The sequence below is a fragment of the Orbicella franksi genome, chromosome 9, assembly GCF_964199315.1.
Source record: "Orbicella franksi chromosome 9, jaOrbFran1.1, whole genome shotgun sequence".
Classification (NCBI taxonomy): domain Eukaryota; kingdom Metazoa; phylum Cnidaria; class Anthozoa; order Scleractinia; family Merulinidae; genus Orbicella; species Orbicella franksi.
This window is the reverse complement of record NC_138153.1, coordinates 2,241,305-2,260,284: the sequence shown is the minus strand read 5'-3', so window position 1 is coordinate 2,260,284 and position 18,980 is coordinate 2,241,305. Positions and strand designations below refer to the sequence as shown.

At 41.0% G+C, this 18,980-nt stretch overlaps 2 protein-coding genes across 2 annotated transcripts; both read left to right on the top strand.

The window, feature by feature from the left end:
* The first annotated feature begins 2 nt into the window (after positions 1–2).
* On the top strand, positions 3–15,092 carry LOC145498326 (host cell factor 2-like). The gene is made up of 18 exons (XM_081478238.1): positions 3–213; positions 368–501; positions 3,336–3,514; positions 4,398–4,603; positions 5,154–5,238; positions 5,373–5,479; positions 5,950–6,032; positions 6,359–6,421; positions 6,874–6,907; positions 7,232–7,315; positions 7,505–9,645; positions 10,574–10,708; positions 11,313–11,463; positions 11,672–11,709; positions 11,807–12,102; positions 12,273–12,307; positions 12,410–12,476; positions 12,825–15,092. The coding sequence occupies exons 1-18, from the start codon at positions 57–59 to the stop codon at positions 12,958–12,960; spliced, it is 4,131 nt and encodes a 1,376-aa protein (XP_081334364.1). The 5' UTR covers positions 3–56; the 3' UTR covers positions 12,961–15,092.
* A 74-nt stretch (positions 15,093–15,166) lies between these two features.
* Positions 15,167–18,692, top strand: LOC145498330 (uncharacterized). The gene is made up of 3 exons (XM_081478241.1): positions 15,167–15,833; positions 16,810–17,226; positions 17,592–18,692. The coding sequence occupies exons 1-3, from the start codon at positions 15,653–15,655 to the stop codon at positions 18,107–18,109; spliced, it is 1,116 nt and encodes a 371-aa protein (XP_081334367.1). The 5' UTR covers positions 15,167–15,652; the 3' UTR covers positions 18,110–18,692.
* The last annotated feature ends 288 nt before the right edge of the window (positions 18,693–18,980 follow it).

The following is an 18,980-nucleotide window of genomic DNA, read 5'->3' as shown; positions in this document are numbered from 1 at the left end:
GCAGTAGCTTATGGGTAAATTCATTGTCTTTTCGTGATGGCCCGTATAACAACAACATGGCGGCGACCATGAAATGGAAGCGTGTGACAAATTCTACTGGCCCAGTGCCGCGGCCAAGACATGGTCATCGTGCCGTTGCAATAAGGGAATTAATGGTTGTCTTTGGAGGTGGAAATGAAGGAATTGTAGACGAATTGCACGTCTATAACACAGGTAGCAGACGCCGCGTACGAGTATGAAACATGGCGGCCTCTATGTGCTTCGTCTTCGCGCCAGATTTTTGCGATGCAGTTTTCGAGGACTAGCACCCTTGCGGAACCACTTGTGTTCCTTATCTTCCTTATAATATCGTTATTTTACTTTTCAGCGACGAACCAATGGTTTGTTCCCGCCGTTCGAGGAGATATTCCTCCAGGTTGCGCCGCGTACGGCTTTATTGCCGAAGGAACAAGACTAATTATATTCGGTGGAATGGTGGAGTATGGGCGATATTCTAATGAGGTAAACATCCTCTGATGTGTAATTTTGTCATTTATTTGAATCTTTTGTAACACTTTTTTAGCGCTTACACACTGCACTTATTTATTTATGTTGCTCCTTTGTTTCTGTGAAGTGGACGATTTTATCATGCGTGAGCGCTTACATGTTTCCTTTTTTTCGCAGAAAAATAATCTTTTTTACGATGTCAGCGGCTCACAAAGTTCTGGGTGTCTCTCTTTGTGATTGCTAAGTGATCCATTAAGTCAAGCCTAAATTTAGTAAGCTAAATTAGCGCGTTAAACTGTGATATAGGCTTAACAAAAGGAACACAGTCTGATATATACGTTGAAAGTTTAAAATCAAAGTCAATTTTAACCTGAGATTGCGTGTGCGTTCAATCTGTATGTTTACACTTCGTTTAATCGAGCGGTATCGGAAATTCTTTTTCTTCGCAAGCGCCATAAAGCCACTTCGCAATTCGATTTTCAGATATTTCGTTTTTCGAGCATTCATAGGGTTCGTCAGAATACCTGCTGCTACTATGATTTTTAAAACGTTCAATATAGTACACGTTAAATTTGTCTAATTCCGTTTTGCGTTCCAGTTTCTATGTGTGTTTTTTTAACTTAATTCTACACTTCTCTCTTTCCAGTGAACTGTGTAAATTTTTCATTCAATTTCTAGCGACTGAACTAGTATTTTCAATCAGCTGCGATTTTTCTTTAACTACTGTGAATAGCACTGGACTTGACTGTCTTTTTTCCACCCCATTTCAGAGGCCAAATATTTTTAAAGTTGATCCTATATATGGAAAATTAAGATCTCTCTTACTGGTATTGTTTCAAATTACTTGTTGTAACGATATAGGCAGGTAAAACAATCTTTTTATGCATGATGCAGGAATTTGAATAAGCCTGTTCTTTTCTTGTTTTGTTTGATATTTTCTGTTTATTTCAATTGATGTTAAAAAATGCCATACATGTAATTCTTTCAGTTCTGTCAATATGTGTATATCATGTTTCAAATATTTTTATTGAAAGGTTATGTAGGTTATAGCAATTTTTTTTTCTTATGTTACATTGAAAAAACTTTATCCTATCACTATTACTATAAGAGCAGACATAAACATTATTCAGAAAAACATCAGACTGTCCATTTGACAAATTTCATGAAGTGTATTAATTATTATTGTTTTCTATATTAGCCCAAAGTAACACAGGGAAAAGGAACTGTCAAAATGAATTTGTTAATATGGGGAATTTTAATAGTGTGGTTGAATTCTATATATTTTACTATTATTGGACGGGTGGTTCTCCTAAGTTATATCAGGGTCTTTTTTATATGCACTTTAGGATTTTGTTGCTTTGAGTTTCCACTGTAAAAAGGATTCAGAACACAGCAGAAAACCCATATAAGAGCTAATTTTCAAAAATCAAGATTTTGTTAACTTTGAAAAATGACTCTTATAGTTTTCATCTAGTTCTTTAATGATTTTACAATCATTATATTATACTGCCATTTTGGAAAATGTTGTTAAATGCCCCAATTGTGGTAGGATTTTTGTACAGCGGTGTAAATTTTCATCATTGATTTAAAGTGAGAAATTTGCAAGTCAGGCTAAATCAACAGAGTCAAGAAAAAGCAATGAATCTTTACTTTATTACAACAGAACATCGAAAAGTCTTGAAGTATTTAATACATGTACGTTTCGAAAGTTGACCATACATGTACTTGTACATGTAAGTGCATTCTTCGCCTAATTTGAAAGTGAAATGTGTACTTACCAGGAAGTTATTACAACTTTTTGTTCCTTTTCATTGGTAAGAAAAAATTATTTACTTGCTTGGTGGGAAAAATGCTTTTAAAATAATAAAATTAAAATCAGTGCTTGACAAATCAGCACACTTGCCATATGCCACAGATGTTTTTGTTATCACTTTATCAGCGAGCTAAAAGGATTCAAGCAATATCTTGATTATCTAAACAAATGTTAAATAGATTATTGCAATTTTGTGAATATCTCCAGCTCAACATGACAATTTCAAACCTTATCACAGAGCTCCATTCATAATTTAACCCTGGCTTGAAAGTAACCTTGAAGTGTGATTTTGTGTAATCATTTTTAACCTGATAAACTGTGGAATCTTTTACTAGCTAATTAATTGGAAGCTCATGTAAATTGCATGTGAGATTTTGATCATAAAAATTGTTTTCTTTTCACTATCAACAATTATGAATGTATCTAGTTTCGCTTTGAGAGTGTCCTTTTCTTTCCAACATAATGCTTCAAAACTTTAAATAAATGAAAACATTTTGAGAGAGTAAACTCTCAAAATGTTTTCATGTTTTCATTGCTGGAAAAGATCATTCTTTAAACATATTTTTCAACTTGATACATGTATTTTTTGTTTTCATGCTTATCTTAAAGTTTCTGACGGCTTGGTTTTAAGAGAGCGTTCCTTGTACATTCCTGTATGACAAGGAATGTTTCCAAATTCCAGTTTGATCAAAATTGAGAATCCGCATGAAAACCAGCATAGGCTGATGTAGCTTCATCTCTAAATATTATAAATTGTCTTATTTTTTATTTATTTAATATGTCTAAGAAAATAAAATTCATATCTTTAATCCACCGTGTAATTTGTTTTTTATTATCCCGGCAAACTTACTGTTTGCACAATCAACCGTGAAAAAGTGGGAAGTGACTTCATAACATCTTTACTAGTGAGGATATGGAAAATACGCCACTCTGCTGACTCAGGTCCTGGTTGTGGTTTCATACCAATTTTGCAAACAGTGTATTTTCCAGTTAACACTTTTGTCTATATAATAAAGACTGTTCTGTTTGTTTTCAGATGTATGAGCTACAAGCTAGCAGGTGGGAATGGAAAAAGCTGAAACCAAAGGCACCTAAGTCTCCAGGAGTTTATCCATGCCCTCGCCTTGGGCACAGTTTTACCACTGTTGGTCACAAAGCTTATCTTTTTGCTGGTCTGGCCAATGACAGTGACGATCCAAAGAATAATATACCCAGGTACAGTTAATAATCCTTGAATAATAATTTATTGTCATGCAAGTATTTATTACAGGAGAACAGAAGCCACTAAATCATATCTTCTAAAACCAATGAAAAATTGAATGTCAGCCACCGTGTTGTGACACCACTGAGCAATGCTATTACCTTAGTTTTGTTATTTTCTGTGTAGCTCACAGAAGCATAACAAAATCTTTGATATGATATGGTTATCCATACAAGAGATTTGGTTTCTGGTTATAGTTACCAAGAACTTGTTGCAAGCTTACTGCAATTGGCAAAGTAATACTGTATAAATTGGTCTTAACATTTATACTGCTAAAATTAACAAATGGTAAACGCCATAGCGTGTACTATTGAGTTATGGATGCATGCGGGAGGTTGCTAAGCACGAAAGAAGCGTGAGAGTCGCACTCGGCTATCACCTCATGCAACTCTAGCTTCTTGAGTGCTTAGCAAACCTCCCAAGTGCATCCTTAACTCAATAGTGCACGCTTTGGCGTTTACCATTTGTTTTATAACATAACATTGAGACATTGGAACAACAGAAGTCCTTTTATTGAGCTACATAACAAAAAATGTTTGTGTAGCCTTACATGACAAGAGAAAACAAGCACGCGAAAATTCAATCATGACAACCCACTGCACACCCGTAACTCGATAAAGTTTCATCTTCACACAACTGTGACGACAGTTTCGCATTTCTGGGAGAAGGACTTCAGCCATTACTTTGGAAACAATGTCTGTCAAAGGATTTGCTTTGTAAACATTAGCACACACGTCAGCAGCGTACACCCATGAGCAAATAGTAGACGCTAAACTAACCAATCAGAGCAGGTGCTTTGCTTTAGTTATGTCATAATGTTTGTTATTCCTTCCACAGATATTTAAATGATCTTTATGTCATCGATATACGGAGTAGTAATAATTTACAATGGGAGATGCCAACTACAGTTGGTACTACACCATCTCCTCGCGAGTCACACACTTGTGTTGCTACGTCTGACTCAGACAATAAGAGACCCAGGCTTATTGTTTATGGTGGAATGAGTGGCTGTCGCTTGGGTGATCTGCATCAACTGGATATTGGTATGTGAAATGTCACTTGAAAGTGCTCATAATATTCAATTGCAGTGCGGCTACTCGAATCGGGCCATTTGGAACAAAGTTAAGCAATCAGAAAGTTACTTGAGAACAAATAATTGTGATCTTTTTTGTAGGTAAACCAATAACATTGAACAATATGAACAATAGTTCTTAACAAAACTGAAAAATTCAACAAAGTGTGAAGTGTTGCAAACCTCTCAGGAAACTTAAAGAAAGGAAACTTCTCAGGAAACTTGAAAAAAAGCTAAATTTTTCAAGCAAGATTTATAATTGAGATAATTTGCCATCAAGGACTGAATCTCTAAGGGTGCATATGATGCAGAGGAGTACCAAGGTCTTCCTGTCAAACAGACCCTTATTACTTGCTGTCAAAAGAAAGGTACTAGTCCATTGTTCTCAGTTTATATTTTGATTGGTTAGCTTTCTTCTAGATGGCCCGCTTTGAGTAGTCGCACTGTAACACTTTCTTCTGAAATGCCAAACATTTACTCTTCAAAGTGATGTTTTAAACTTGATTTGCTTGACTCTTCAGACACAATGACATGGTCAAAACCAGCAATCCACAATATGATTCCTCTTCCAAGAAGCCTGCACTCTGCCACCACTATTGGAAAGAGGTTGGTAGAAACGCTTGCCATTACTTTTCTTTCCTGTATGATGACCTTTTTTTTTCAATTTCAGTTTGTGTTTCATATATACCTTGTAAGTCTCTATGAAAGACTCTAAGATAAACGTTGTTTATTTTTATTAGAATGTTTGTGTTTGGAGGATGGGTTCCACTTGTAATGGATGAGGTAAAAGGACGGCAAGATGAAAAAGAGTGGAAGTGCACTAACTCTCTAGCGTGCTTAAATTTAGGTTTGTATTGGGCATTACTGCAGTGTTTATGCTTCGTGATGCTGTTCAGAAAGTTAATATGTATTGTCTTCACTATTAATATTGTTTGTATTGTTCATTTGTTTTTGTTGCCACTTTTATCGTCAGCTGGTTCCACAGCCACTTTGACAATGTTATGATGCAATTTATCATCAATAAGAGGACAGACGTGTAAAAAGCTGACGTCATTTTGTTAAATGGATCATGTGAAGTGCATGGTTCATTGTCAGAGTTATAATGCACATAGCTTATATGTATCACAAGATTAAAAGCTCGCATTGTTCCCATTCATTGTTGAGTTATATCACAGCTTCTGTGAAATTTTGTCAGCTGGGTGTTTCGTGTTCCCTTCCTGCATTCTTATATAACTAACAATGGACCCAGTCATATTAACTTCTCTCTTCAAAGGACCGATATAGAAGCCATAACTTGTGTTGTTTGTCTCTTTACAGAAACCATGGCTTGGGAAAATGTGGTAATGGATCAGTATGATGATTCCATTCCAAGAGCGAGAGCAGGACACTGCAGTGTAGCTGTGAGTCTTAGATTTGTGTGTGAACATAAGCTTTCTATTTCATTGCCAGAAGTCTCCAGTATTAAATCTTTATCAGCAAAGAAGAATGAATATGTGTTGTGTATGTGACACATCATGACAGCATACATGTACTCACCATACAATAATTACATAATTTGTGAATTAACATATTTATTTGTATTACATACCTTACCAGACAGTTTAATGTTGCTCAGTCTCTTGGTATGACACAAGCAATAAGGGTTTCTTCTGTATGCATATGAATGTACAACATGAATGAAGTAAACTTCTCTTAATCAGGTTTATATCTTGTTTGATTTGATCAGATCAATACTAGATTGTACATGTGGAGTGGCAGAGATGGCTACAGAAAAGCTTGGAATAATCAGGTTTGCGAAATGTTTCGAAGCAGCACAAATTATCTTTTAAAGTGTAGTGTAAATCAAGTCAACCCATTCTGGATTGGCTGTCCAGTAGGCTATCCATGAGGACATTGCACCCTCCTTAGCTACAAAGAATATGAACCTCTTTTTCGTTTGTACCTCAACCCTAACAAACTCAGTTGCTAAGGAAAGTTCATTAACAGCATGGACTACTAATTACAATGTGGCTTGTAAAATCTGGGTGTCGTGTTAAACTAAACTAAACTTAGTGTGAAAGCTCTTTTTAGCCCCTAAGCCCTTTGAGGATTTGTCTTTTAAATTCAATTCCTCTTGGGGGACTGTTCATAAATTTTTCGTTACACTGCATGTAGAGTACTTTGTGTGTAGAACTCACTCAAGGAAGGCAGCAATAAACTTTTGGTTTGAGGTGCTTTTTTTCTTTCTCTTCTGTTTGAAAGGTGTGCTGCAAAGACCTGTGGTATCTTGAAACAGGTGTGTGTGATTTGTGTGCCTGTTTAAGTTTTGTATAATTTTTGTCACTATTCAGAATTTGTAAGATACAATCTGTAGCAAGTTGAATCATTGCACTTTAAAGATTCCCTTCAGCTGCAAGGCTGTGGTCTAAGAAAAATTTTGAGGAGCCCAATGGCCAAAAGTCCCTCACCATGAAATCGTGTGTGCTCAGCACTCAAGCTTATATGAAGAAAGTAAGTTTTTCCAAAGCTAAAATTTAGTAGCCTGTGGCATCCAGGTGCTTCCAGAGCACAGCCCTATCTTTTGTTGTACAATTTTTTAATCCTTTTTCCTTAACTTCAGAAAAACCTCCACCTCCTAGTAGGGTTCAGCTGGTCAGAGCTAGTACCACCACTCTGGAAGTGTGTTGGGGATCTGTACCAACCGGTAAGAACTTTAGTGTGGCTTATTTATGAACTAGGTTACAGTAACACATTTTGCGCAGTGTCAACTATTCCACTGTGGAGTGACATTGAAATAACAGATGTTTGCTTGCTGAGATTGACCATCGCCCACTGTAATAGCAATGATTGTCCATACATTATAACACCAAAAAAGTATCATTTTTCTTGTCAGCTGATGCCTACCTGCTGCAGTTACAGAAATACGAACTTCCTCCCACACCACCAGTCACACCAGTCAAACCTCCTTTAACACCAAGTGGATCTGCCAGTACTGGGATCATGAAAACCCCTCTGTCTGGGACCACCCCTCCAAAGGGACCTGCGAAGGCTTCTCCAGCAAACGGAAAGATGACTTCCTCACCTTCTGTTACACCAACACCAACTAGCCAAGTAGGAATGCCAAAAGTTGTAATGCAATCACCGTCACAGTCCCCTAAGCCACAAGTGCCATCAGTTACAACGCCTGTGAAGCCTGTCGCTGTTACACAGAAACAGAATCAAGCTGCAAGTCACGTGCCTGGTGTGATAAAGGCTCCCATAATTATGTCGACAGGTTCTTCAACAGCTCAGTCAATGGCAACAGCTACCACAGCTGTGTCGGGTGCTAAAGCACCAGTCCAAAGCCAGGCTGTTAATCAAGGTCAAGCAGCTTCAGCTGCCACAATAACCAATCAGGGACTGGCATTGTTACGAGCACCAGTGCAACTTCCTCCTGGAGTCCAAGCCACCATGATCACAAATGCTCAGGGCATTCCTGTCATGCGTCTTCAAGGAGCAGGAATTCAGGGAACCGCACCAGTCACTCTAGTCACAAGTCAAGTTGGAGCCACGCAACTCCAGGGTGCGACTATTGTCCGCATGGCTGCACCAATTGGTGGTACTGTCACAACTGGAGCAGGGACAACCGGTACAGTGTTGAGATTGCCAGTGCAGAGTGGAGGGGCAGGTGTACAAGGGACAGCAGTGCTTAAGATTCCTGTCACAACATCTATACAAATGCCTGGTACGACTGGGTTGACGCTTACTGCCATGGCAGGAAGTACTGGACAGGCTGCGGTGATCAGGCAGCAGCTCCCAGTGACTGTTCCTGCTAACCTACCCCCAGGAACACAGCTTAAGGTAGGTCCTCAGGGCCAGTTGACAGCTGTAGGTCCAGGTGGTATTCCTGTGCAGCTTACCTTGCAAAACGTCAAGACTCAGCAGGTGGCTACAGGACTCCAGGGGTCCACATTAGGAACACCAACTGTTGTGCAAATAGCTGGGGCTTCACCTGTGAAGGCAGCCAATACAGCACAGTTGGTGTCATCGTCATCTTCAGCGCCACCCTTGCAGAAGGTCACAGCAGTGTCTACCCAAGGCACCCCTGGTATAAGCAGGTCTGCAGCCAACACAACCACAATGTTGTCAACCTCCAAACCAGTGATGACTACTACCTCTGGTACACCATCAGCAGCAGCTGGACAGAGTACCACTTCTAACAAGATGCCTTCTTCACCTGTGGTGTCTTCTACCTCGGGGCCTCCCCCTCTCCAGGTTTCACAGAGACAGGAGCAGAAAACCTTGGCAACGGCTGTCTCCACACAAAGCCCTGCAGCGGCTACTACTTCACTCAACAAACAGAACACCCCAGTAGTCAAGCAGGACACTAAAACAACGGTGGCAGAGACTTCAGCTGCTGCCTTGAGAACAGTGGCTTCCACAGCAGTATCAACACCTACTGCAGCTCCCACTCCTTCACCTATCAAATCTCAGGTGCAACAGACGATAACATCCAGGAGTGCTGTGACGTTAAGTCTACCCTCCACTGTAGCTACATCAACCGTGCAAGCTGTCAAGACAACAATAGTAGATAGCACTACCTTACCTAAACCCAAAACCACTGCTGTAACAGCAACACTTTCAACTCCAACTCCAACACAGTCTGTAGTCAGTGTGGCCAGGGTAACAGCTGCCGAGTCAACAGCGCCTTCGTCATCGACACAGCTGTCAAGATCGGCAGTACCGAAGGTTACGACTGCAGGTGTTGTCAAAGGGACAGCAGTGACTGCAACACCTGTTGTCTCGGCGGTGACAACCCCATTGGTGTCCACATCAGTGTCCACCAGTACCCCTGTGGCTGTTGTATCTCCACTGATAACTACTACGAGGCCTGCTGCGACAGCAGCAGTAGCTTCTCCTGCAAAGGTGACAACTACCACGCCTCTGATCGCCAGCGCCAAGCCATCGCCAGTTACCTCTGCTGTGGCGCGTACTGTTAATGGCGGAGTTGGTGTCACAACTAATCGATCAGCGACACCTACTTCGATATCAAAGGTAGCTACGTGACAAGAGTTCCATTTAGTGATAAGTTAATAAAGATGGTGAATTTTAAGTTCGGTAATGAAATGTGAAGGTGAATTAATCAACATGACACGAGCGTGGGACGAAGAAAAATTCTGAGTCCCCGACAGGAATCGAACCCATGACCTCCCGAACACCGGGCGGGCGCTCTATCCATTGAGTTACGAGAACTCATGGAGAGCAAGGTCATTTAACTGAGTTCATATATGACAGGTGTCCTGCATACTGCTAGGATCAACGCTATCGAAGTCACCGTGAGTAGTGATAAGTTAATAAAGATGGTGAATTTTAAGCTCGGTAATGAAATGTGAAGGTGAATTAATCAACATGACACGAGCGTGGGACAAAGAAAAATTCGGAGTCCCCGACAGGAATCGAACCGATGACCTCCCGAACACCGGGCGGGCGCTCAGAATTTTTCTTTGTCCCACGCTCGTGTCATGTTGATTAATTCACCTTCACAAGAGTTCCAGTTGTTTAACAGCATATTGTAGTGAAAGGATATTGGATTACAAAATAGCCCAAAGAAAATACGTGCGCTGATTGGTTTAAAATCGTGTTTATATTTAACAGTTAGATTACGAGCTCGAGATTTCTATCGTGTGATAGCCAACTATCACGCGATAGAAAGCTGTTTTAGCATAAATCTACTAGTCGTTCAAAACGTTATCTAAATCCCCTTCACAGACACTTCGAAAATGCTAAGAAGCGGCCGTCATTTTGTTAACAAGCGCACACTGCTACGCTACTCACTATCTATCACAGAACAGATAGTGAGTAGCGTAGCCAATCAGAGAACGGTATTCGTGATAGAACGCTCGTAGATCTATACTAAAACTCGTTAGAAACACGGTACATGTTTTTTAGTTCTTAAATGAATGTGTGCATCTTGCATTTTCAGGTACCGAAGCCAGCCAAACCTACCTATACAAGAAAAGTTCAGCCTTCCAATCAGTGGTATGATGTGGGAATCGTCAAAGGCATCTCTATGATGGTGACGCATTACTATCTCTCCAGTGATAACAACACTAATGAGGTAATGGACGATTTTATTTTCTGGTGATCATTATTTACTAAAGAGACTCTGTCAAATTATTTTAGGTCATTCTTTTCAGCGAAAGTGGGAGGCGCGGCGCGGTGGCCTCATGGTTAGTGCTCTCAACTCCGGATCGAGCGGTCCGGGTTCGAGCCCTGGCCGGGGACATTACGTTGTATCCTTGGGCAAGACACTTTACTCTCACAGTGCGCTCTCCACCCAGGTGTATAAATGGGTACCGGCAAATTTAATGCTGGGGTTAACCCCTGCGATTGATTAGCATTCCATCGGGGGGGGGGGGGGGGGGAGTGGTAATACTGGGATAAGCTCCAGCATGATGGGCCATTTGGTTCGTATGCGGACAGTGTGCCACATCCATTCTAAACAATGTGACAAAGAAAATGTAGGCGACTCTTCTCTTTTATCAGAAACTAGAGTTAAGGAACATCTTTCGAGTAATTTGTCAGCTATACATAAACACAGTGACGAAAACCCTCTTTGAATAGAGAAACCGGAGGGTAGCAGAACAGAAAACTGTCTTTGAAAAACTGTGTGTAGTACTTCCTGTATAAAAGTTGTTTTTTATTCATTTTTGCCTGCCTAGGCAAATCTCGATGTTGAAAGTAGCTCAGAACAGAGTTTGAAGAAACAGGAACTTCTACCAGGAACGGCTTACAAATTCCGTGTGGCGGCCATTAATGCTTGTGGTAGAGGACTATTCAGTGATGTGTCAGCTTTCAAGACTTGTTTGCCAGGTAAGCTGACTATAAATGTGTTAAAATAGTTCGTGAATGGATTTTGACCCAAATAGCGTGTTTTTTGAGCGTATTGAGTTCTTAACCAATCACATGGAAGAATCTGTTTTATCCAGCCAATCAAATGCAGACCCGCTCTTTGACGGTCGCCACTTTCCCGCGTTTTCCGCCGTGACTAACAACACTTTCGTGTTCTGTTTTTTGATAGGTTTCCCTGGAGCACCATCCGCGATAAAAATAAGCAAGGTTTGTATATTGATTGAAGTTTTATTCTTCTCAATCACTTTACCAATAATGAATGCAACCTCACTTGTATTCCTTGTTTTCTTGTCTGGTGTCGAAGAATGCAGAGGGAGCTCATCTTTCGTGGGAAGCACCCTCAAATACGGCCGGTAACGTCAGCGAATACTCCGTGTACCTGGCCATTCGCAGTCAGTCAGCCAACCAATCAGATGAGAAACCTGTTGCCGGCATGACCTCATCTACAAGTTCCACCCCAGTCCAGCTCGCTTTTGTACGTGTTTACTGTGGCGCCCAGCCCACCTGCACCGTCAGCACGGCCACGCTCCAAAGCGCTCACATCGACTTCTCAACCAAACCTGCCATTATCTTCAGAATCGCCGCTAAGAACGATAAAGGGTAAGTCACCAGCTTGAGGTGTACATGTAAATTCTCCTTACTGGTACAATAGTTATGGTACCATCTTCTGCATTCTTTACGTGATATTTACAGGAATTTCGAGCAACTGTGCGTGTTAGTTTAAAATTGCTTCATTTGTAACGCTTGCTTCGCTATCTCGTTCATTTCAGTTATGGTCCAGCAACACAAGTTAGGTGGCTTCAAGGTAAGATACATCAGGTCCCTTGGTTGTGTAAAAGTTATGTTTTAATCCGTGCATGTAGAAAAAACCTAACCCTCTAATGTGTTGATTTGTTTTGTAAACCAGATGTACGAGACTTGAAAGATGGACAACTTGCTGTGAAGACAACAGCTAAACGTGCAACCGCAGATAGGTGAGAAAATCGTCAACAACAAAAAAACATTTTACAATGTCACATGTACAGGACAGGCGGATTTAACTCACTCACTCGCTCACTCATGCACGCATTCCCTCACGCTCGCACTTACTTACTTACTCAAGTACGCGCTCACTCGCGCAGCACTCCCTCGCGCTCACATGCACTCACTCGCGCTCACATGCTCTCACTCACTCTCTCGCTCTAAGAACTGACCTGGCTGCGTTTGATTGTGCTTTGAACTTTAAGCTGTACTCGCCTCAGATTTTGACAAGCCACGAAATAAAGCAAGCATTGCTTATTGGTGACAACACCCTAAAAATATTCTCACTGTTCTTTCATTAGTCGCTCTGCGGAGTCATCCAAAAGGGCCAAGAAGGAAAAAGAGAAAAAGGAAGAGAAAGTGAAAAAAGAGAAAGATGCCGAAAAAGAGAAGGATGCACCAGACGATACCACACCAAAAGATACAAAGGACACATGATATAAATACCCAATACAAACAAAATTACACTTATTTTATTCAGACAGAAACTCCTATGAACAGTGAACGCTCTCGGTAGTAAAGTAGAAAATGTTCTAACGGTGCTTCCTACAGTTTGGATTTTCAAGTCGCCGCAGCTGGACACGTTCAAGGTTTGTTTTTCACTTGCGCAGAAGCATAAGAATTTGCAACATACTCAAACGTAGTAAGGGTGCTTTCAAGTAGCGCCTTTTGTTGTCCTTATAGAAGGCGCCAATTAGAGCGGTTTTCAATCGAGTGTTGTTAAACAAAGCCAAAGTAATCACTGTGGCCAATCACAAAGGACAGACAACGCAGTGAACCAATCAAAAACTCAAAGTAATTATATGTAGCTGACGCGAAGCACGGGAAAACTTGTACGAACGAGTCGCGATGGGTGTTGGTGTTTATTCTGATTGGATGAAAAAGTGGCGCGAGTTTTTTAAGCCAATCGTGTGGCGTAGTAGTTCAAAACAATATTTTTCGACACTCCTGTGAAAACCACTCTATCAACATCTTACTGTGTCTGCGAATGTCGGCTTACACTTGTACTTATGCTTATGCGATAGTGAAAACCAGCCTTAACAGTTATAACACGGAATATTAAGTTATCGGTTTTTGTTTACTTTGTTTTTGTAACGTACAAAATTACCTTCACAGCAAAGAAATCTTTAACCGGAAAAATAGTTCACGATAGCCGTAAATAAACGCCAAAGAGGTAGACCAAGACGACGGTTAAGAGTGAGCAAAATTGAGAGCAATAATGATTTGATAAATTTATCAAGACTATTTTTTCCAGCTGTGCTGTCCATGAAATTCCTCTTTCACAAACGTTGCACTAATTTGCCTTCTTTTTGTGACCGTGAGCGATCTAGCGATGTTTTTGTCTGTTCTATTATCGACAACGCGTATGTTATTTTATCGTACAAAGAGAGCTGTATATTATCTATATTACCTATTGTAAGCCCTCTGGCTTCACAATAGGCCTGAAAGATTTTCGGAGCACCCTTTATTTTTTCGAATTAGGTAGCTCGGCTGCGAATCCAATGTCAGTTGTAGAATAGGTACCCTAAGGGTAGAAAGAGATGATCTGAGCCCGCAGTTGTCAGCGCCCAGATCGGTTTTCTTAGAATAACTCATGTATTGTTGTCATCGACTCTGACTCAATTCTGAGGCGGATACTTCGTGATACAGTCGTGAAAAAGAACCTAATTGGTTACCAGTGTGACGCTGCCTGGGCCTTGTTCTTTTGAGTGAGGTTATTTTTAATTTAGTGTCGTACATTGCTCGTTTATTAAGAACCAACTAACTACCAAGCCGAGCTTCATACTGCTGATTCAAAAAACACTGTCCACGTATATTTTCTGTTTTCTTTAGCTCATACCTTGCAGTAGAAAACTGAAAACTGTGATCCTATATTTTATGTAAGAGAAGAAAGTACTGTATACCGTAAATTCTGATACCTCTGGAACCCTGGGGATCCCCCGAGGGATGGTGATGTGAATGTACAGCCTCTAGGCTAATCTTTCTTTCTGTATTGGTTGAGAATGCTAGCGCTGTGCTTCAAAGTACGATGTGTTTTGTTGAACGCGGAAGGCTATCATTCTGTACTATCTTCCATGCAAAAAAGTTCTCAATATCATTTGTGCTTTGAGAAGTTTAACTGTAAATATATTGCATAGTATAACCTGGGGTTCTAACTGTATCGCGGCAGAACAAACCATTTTAACACAGATCCCGTCGTAGCTGTAATTATCATAATTTATTTTACTGTAGTTATTTAACTCGGAGGCAAATTTTTACGTTAAGATGTGGTATTGCTTTGCGTCGAATGTGAATACGTTTATGATGACAGAGAGATCATAGCTCTGTATGTACCCTTGAAGTGTACAGGGTGGGGGACTTAACAGTTGATTTTGTAAGAACTTACCCAGACAGTGTTGCTGCATAAACCTATCTCCAGGGACAAGCGCTTCGAGAATAAAGAGCGAAGCTTGCACACTGAATTTGTTGTCTTAATTTTTGGTTAGATTTCTTTTGGATAAGTAGGTCGTAGATTGTCGAGAACTTTTAGCGATACTCTAATAAAGAACGATAGCGCGATTTTTTTTCTTCGCTAGTTCTCGTGCAGGAATTACCATCACTCCCCCCTGCTCCCTTAAAATAAAATTGCCCGTTCCTTGGAGCAACCCGTGCAACGTGTGCACTAACTACTCAAACCGACAGTGACCCACGCAAATCCTCCGTTCTGACAGGCTTATTTGAAGGTTATCCAAAAAAAGGAATAGAATTAATGTTAATCTTGCGAAAAAAAAAAAGGCACAGTACCGCAGGAGACACTAACCTGTCCAGAATACGGCGGCTAACAGGTTCTGAAATACTGGTAACCACTATTGAACGCCTGCATAGCAAGCGTTCCCGGGCCTTTCCCGCAGTCTGGCCGCGCGCAAATTGCTGCTTCTCAATTTTTTTTTCTCCCGCTTCAATTTGCGCGCGGCTAGAGTGTGGGTAAAGGTCTTTGTACGGGAACGCAAAACGCAGGCTGCTACAGACATATTGCAAGGTGCGCGTGAATTATTTGAGCAAGCAAATGCGATCTAATTATGAATGTCACACGTCTGAATTATGACGTAACCTCTTTAGAACAGTCGGCCGTCTGCTATTTCAGCCAAACATGATCGCTGCCTCGGCGGGTGCGGCGGCTAGGAACGCCTCGAATAAGGCGTTGATAAAAAAGGTGGTTGGGTTAATTGTTGTTGTAGTTGTTTGCGTAGCTGTAGTTGTCATAGTTTTGAAAGTCTTAAACAAATTCGGAGATTCTAGTGATGACGCAAAAGAAGAAACGAATTTTGAAGGTAAGCCTGCAAACTGTGGTTAATCAGAGTTAACGCACAAACTATGGTGGAAAACCAACGTTATACAGTTGAATTACTATGCAATAACTTGAATTCGAAACCTGAAAAAAGTCATACGATGTGCAAATTGTCGTTTATTTTTCTCTGACTCAGCTACGAAAGCTGGGAGGAACTACAGGCCTCGGACTTTTGACTCTGAAGTCTGAAGTCCCTGCGCGGCTTTCCTGCAGCTTTGCTCCCACGAATACGTTCATATGTTTTTCCTGGGCGGGATCATATAATCCTTTTGATTCTTTTCGAGGTTTTGCTCTCCAACGTCTTTATTTTTTTCTCCTTCTTCAATCAGTTTTTTACTGATCTATAACTTTTAGGTTTCAATGTAAATTTGTTTGTTGCTGTCTTTTTGGTAAACTACCTGTCTTGGCGTATTTCATCCTTCTCGAGAGTTGCCGCGAAAGTGATATCTCCGATGAACTTTTTGCAGTAAACTTTCTGCAAAATACAGAACAGACTGTATTTTCATCCTGGAGCGTTCAGGTTTTCACTAAAGTACAAGCCGACATACTTGGACGCAGTAAGATGTTGATAAAAAGTAACTTTTGTTTGGAAAATTGCGCTACTTAGGAGCACTCTTCTACGTCTGCGCATGTCGGCTTATGCTTAAGCTTATACATGTACCTGGTGAAAACTAGCTAGCACTAAGGTTACATAGTAGCAATCGAGCAGACAAATGTTTCTTTGTGTTGCGTTTCGGTGGTTAAGCAAATTACGGGCTGCTCGCGCGCGCGCGCGCGCGCGTGTAACAGCTGAGAATACAGCCAGGAGCCATACTTGTTGTAGTAATTTGAAAATTTCCTTTAGGTTGTAAAAGATTGTTGCGCTGAGCCAAGATTCGATAACTCTCCTGACACATATTTTCCTACAAAACACGCACTAACATTGCAGTCTAATATGTTTTCATTCCCAACATGTAAAGTTCGAGTGCTGACAAACAATGGCGCTGTCGGACGTTTTGGTCCTACCAGACTCAAATACCACGGATACCTCAAACAGGAAGTTAAAGTGTCCCTTCAACATCCGGGAATTCAGCTCTGGACTGTCCCTGTCTCCGGTCTCTGGTCCATCGAAGCTAGAGGGGCCTCCGGGGCTGATGGGATACTAGTCGGAAGTTCAGCGAATCGTAAGCAGGGAGGACTTGGGGCTATTGTTAAAGGAAAGTTCTTGCTGCACAAAGGCAGAGTGATAAAGATTTTGGTTGGCCATGAGGGGTCACGTGATCCCGTTGATCCTCATCGTCCCGGGGGAGGAGGGGGCGGAACCTTTGTTGTGTACGAAGATGGCAAGCCACTTCTTGTTGCTGGCGGTGGGGGAGGGGGTGGAATTCCTAAAGCAAGTAAGTATGCATGTATGTGTTAAATATGAATCATTAAAGACAACATGAGTGCAGTCTCAATCGATACAGCGACCCGTTAGTTGTATTTTAAGTTTTGGGTAAAAGATTTAGTTTTAAATAGCTAGGGTTTTATTCAAAATTTTCAATGCATTCCTTTCCTTATTTTTGTAATTTTCCGCAAACGCTGTAATTTCCAAATCGCTCGTTTTTGAATGAAATTTCGTTCTTGAGTTGTTGCCGCCGTGAGGATTAGCGTCTGTCAGGTTACACTGATCTTTCATAGTTACTGGATTTGAGCTTCATTCCGTAAAGATTTTCGCGTCGGTTTAAGCGAATTCTTACATTTATTTGTGACTGTTTTCTAGCTTCTCAAACAAATGGTGGAGGCGGGAGAGCCAACGATGAACCTCCTTCAAGTTTCAGCGGTAGGGAGGGCAATGGCGGGAAACTCCTGGACAGCAGCGACGACAGCGAAACAGTCATTAAAAACTCCACCGGTCACCATAAAGTGATAGCTGGCACAGGAGGAGGCATGTACGGCGCTGGAGTTGGCTTGTACAAAGGTTGGGGTGGCAAGAGCTTCATGGATGGTGGAAATGGGGGAGAAGCAGTACCAGCTTACGAAAATTTTGAGCATGGCAAGATGGGCCGGGGAGGTTTTGGTGGGGGTGGTGCTGCGGGGTTACTGCCTGGCGCAGGGGGAGGGTACTCGGGAGGTGGTGTGAAAGGATGCTGGATGGAATGTAATGGTAAGGAAGGTGGTAGAGCAGAAGGAGGAAGCTCGTATAATTCTGGACTGTCACCTTCTAATAAAGGAAACAAGAACAAGGGACCCGGAAGAGTTTATCTAAGACTTATGTCTGAAGAAGTTGAGGAGACATAACCAGCTTAAACAAAAGTCGTGTTGTCCTTCCTTGATTGGATTTGATTTTATTCACGATTTAAACAAAACTAGACAAATGGCTACGGCCAACATTCTGGAATTTATCACACTCTAAAACCAAAACAGAAATAAAAACAGGTTTTGTTTTTTCAGTGTTCTCAATATTAATTTCACCATTTTTTTGGGTGAGTCACTTCGTTGCCTTTCAGTCGAAAAATAACACAACTATTATGGTGCCTGATCTTACCCGTTACGAGTGAGTTGCCGGACACGGGCGATCCATTTTTGGCGCAAAATTAAAAGCTTGGAGACACAAAATGTTTCATATTTTTCACCTCTTACAACCTGTTATGGCTTCTGGAATTATAAATCCCTTTTTGTGAATACTTAATTCTGTCTCCAGTGAGAAACGTTGCCAGCCTTCAATGCCTTTCCTGTTAACATAACGCATAGCCTTGGCCTACATCATGTACATTGACGTCAGCATGTATCAGGACAATAAAGCTTTTCCAGCTTTCTGAATCCTGATTAGTCAATTCAAATTTCTGGCGCGCCAGCAGTATGCAAAGAAATAGACGGCTGATAATCTAATTCTTAATTAGAACAGAGCATAGTTAATAGAGGGAAATGGTTATGAAACCTGACAAAGTTCTTTGTTGTATGTTTTTGTTTGCTATTTTGCAATTGGGGTTAACCCTACGCAAAACTTAGCAAAACGCAAAAGGTGGTTATGTGTGCTCATACAACTAACCAATAGAAGCTTCTTTAATGTTAACTATGAACAAACTAGCTCTCGTAGAGACCATTATTAACGCAAATGACCGATACAGTGGTCATCAGATATGGGTCATATGAGTCTTAGAGGAACTGA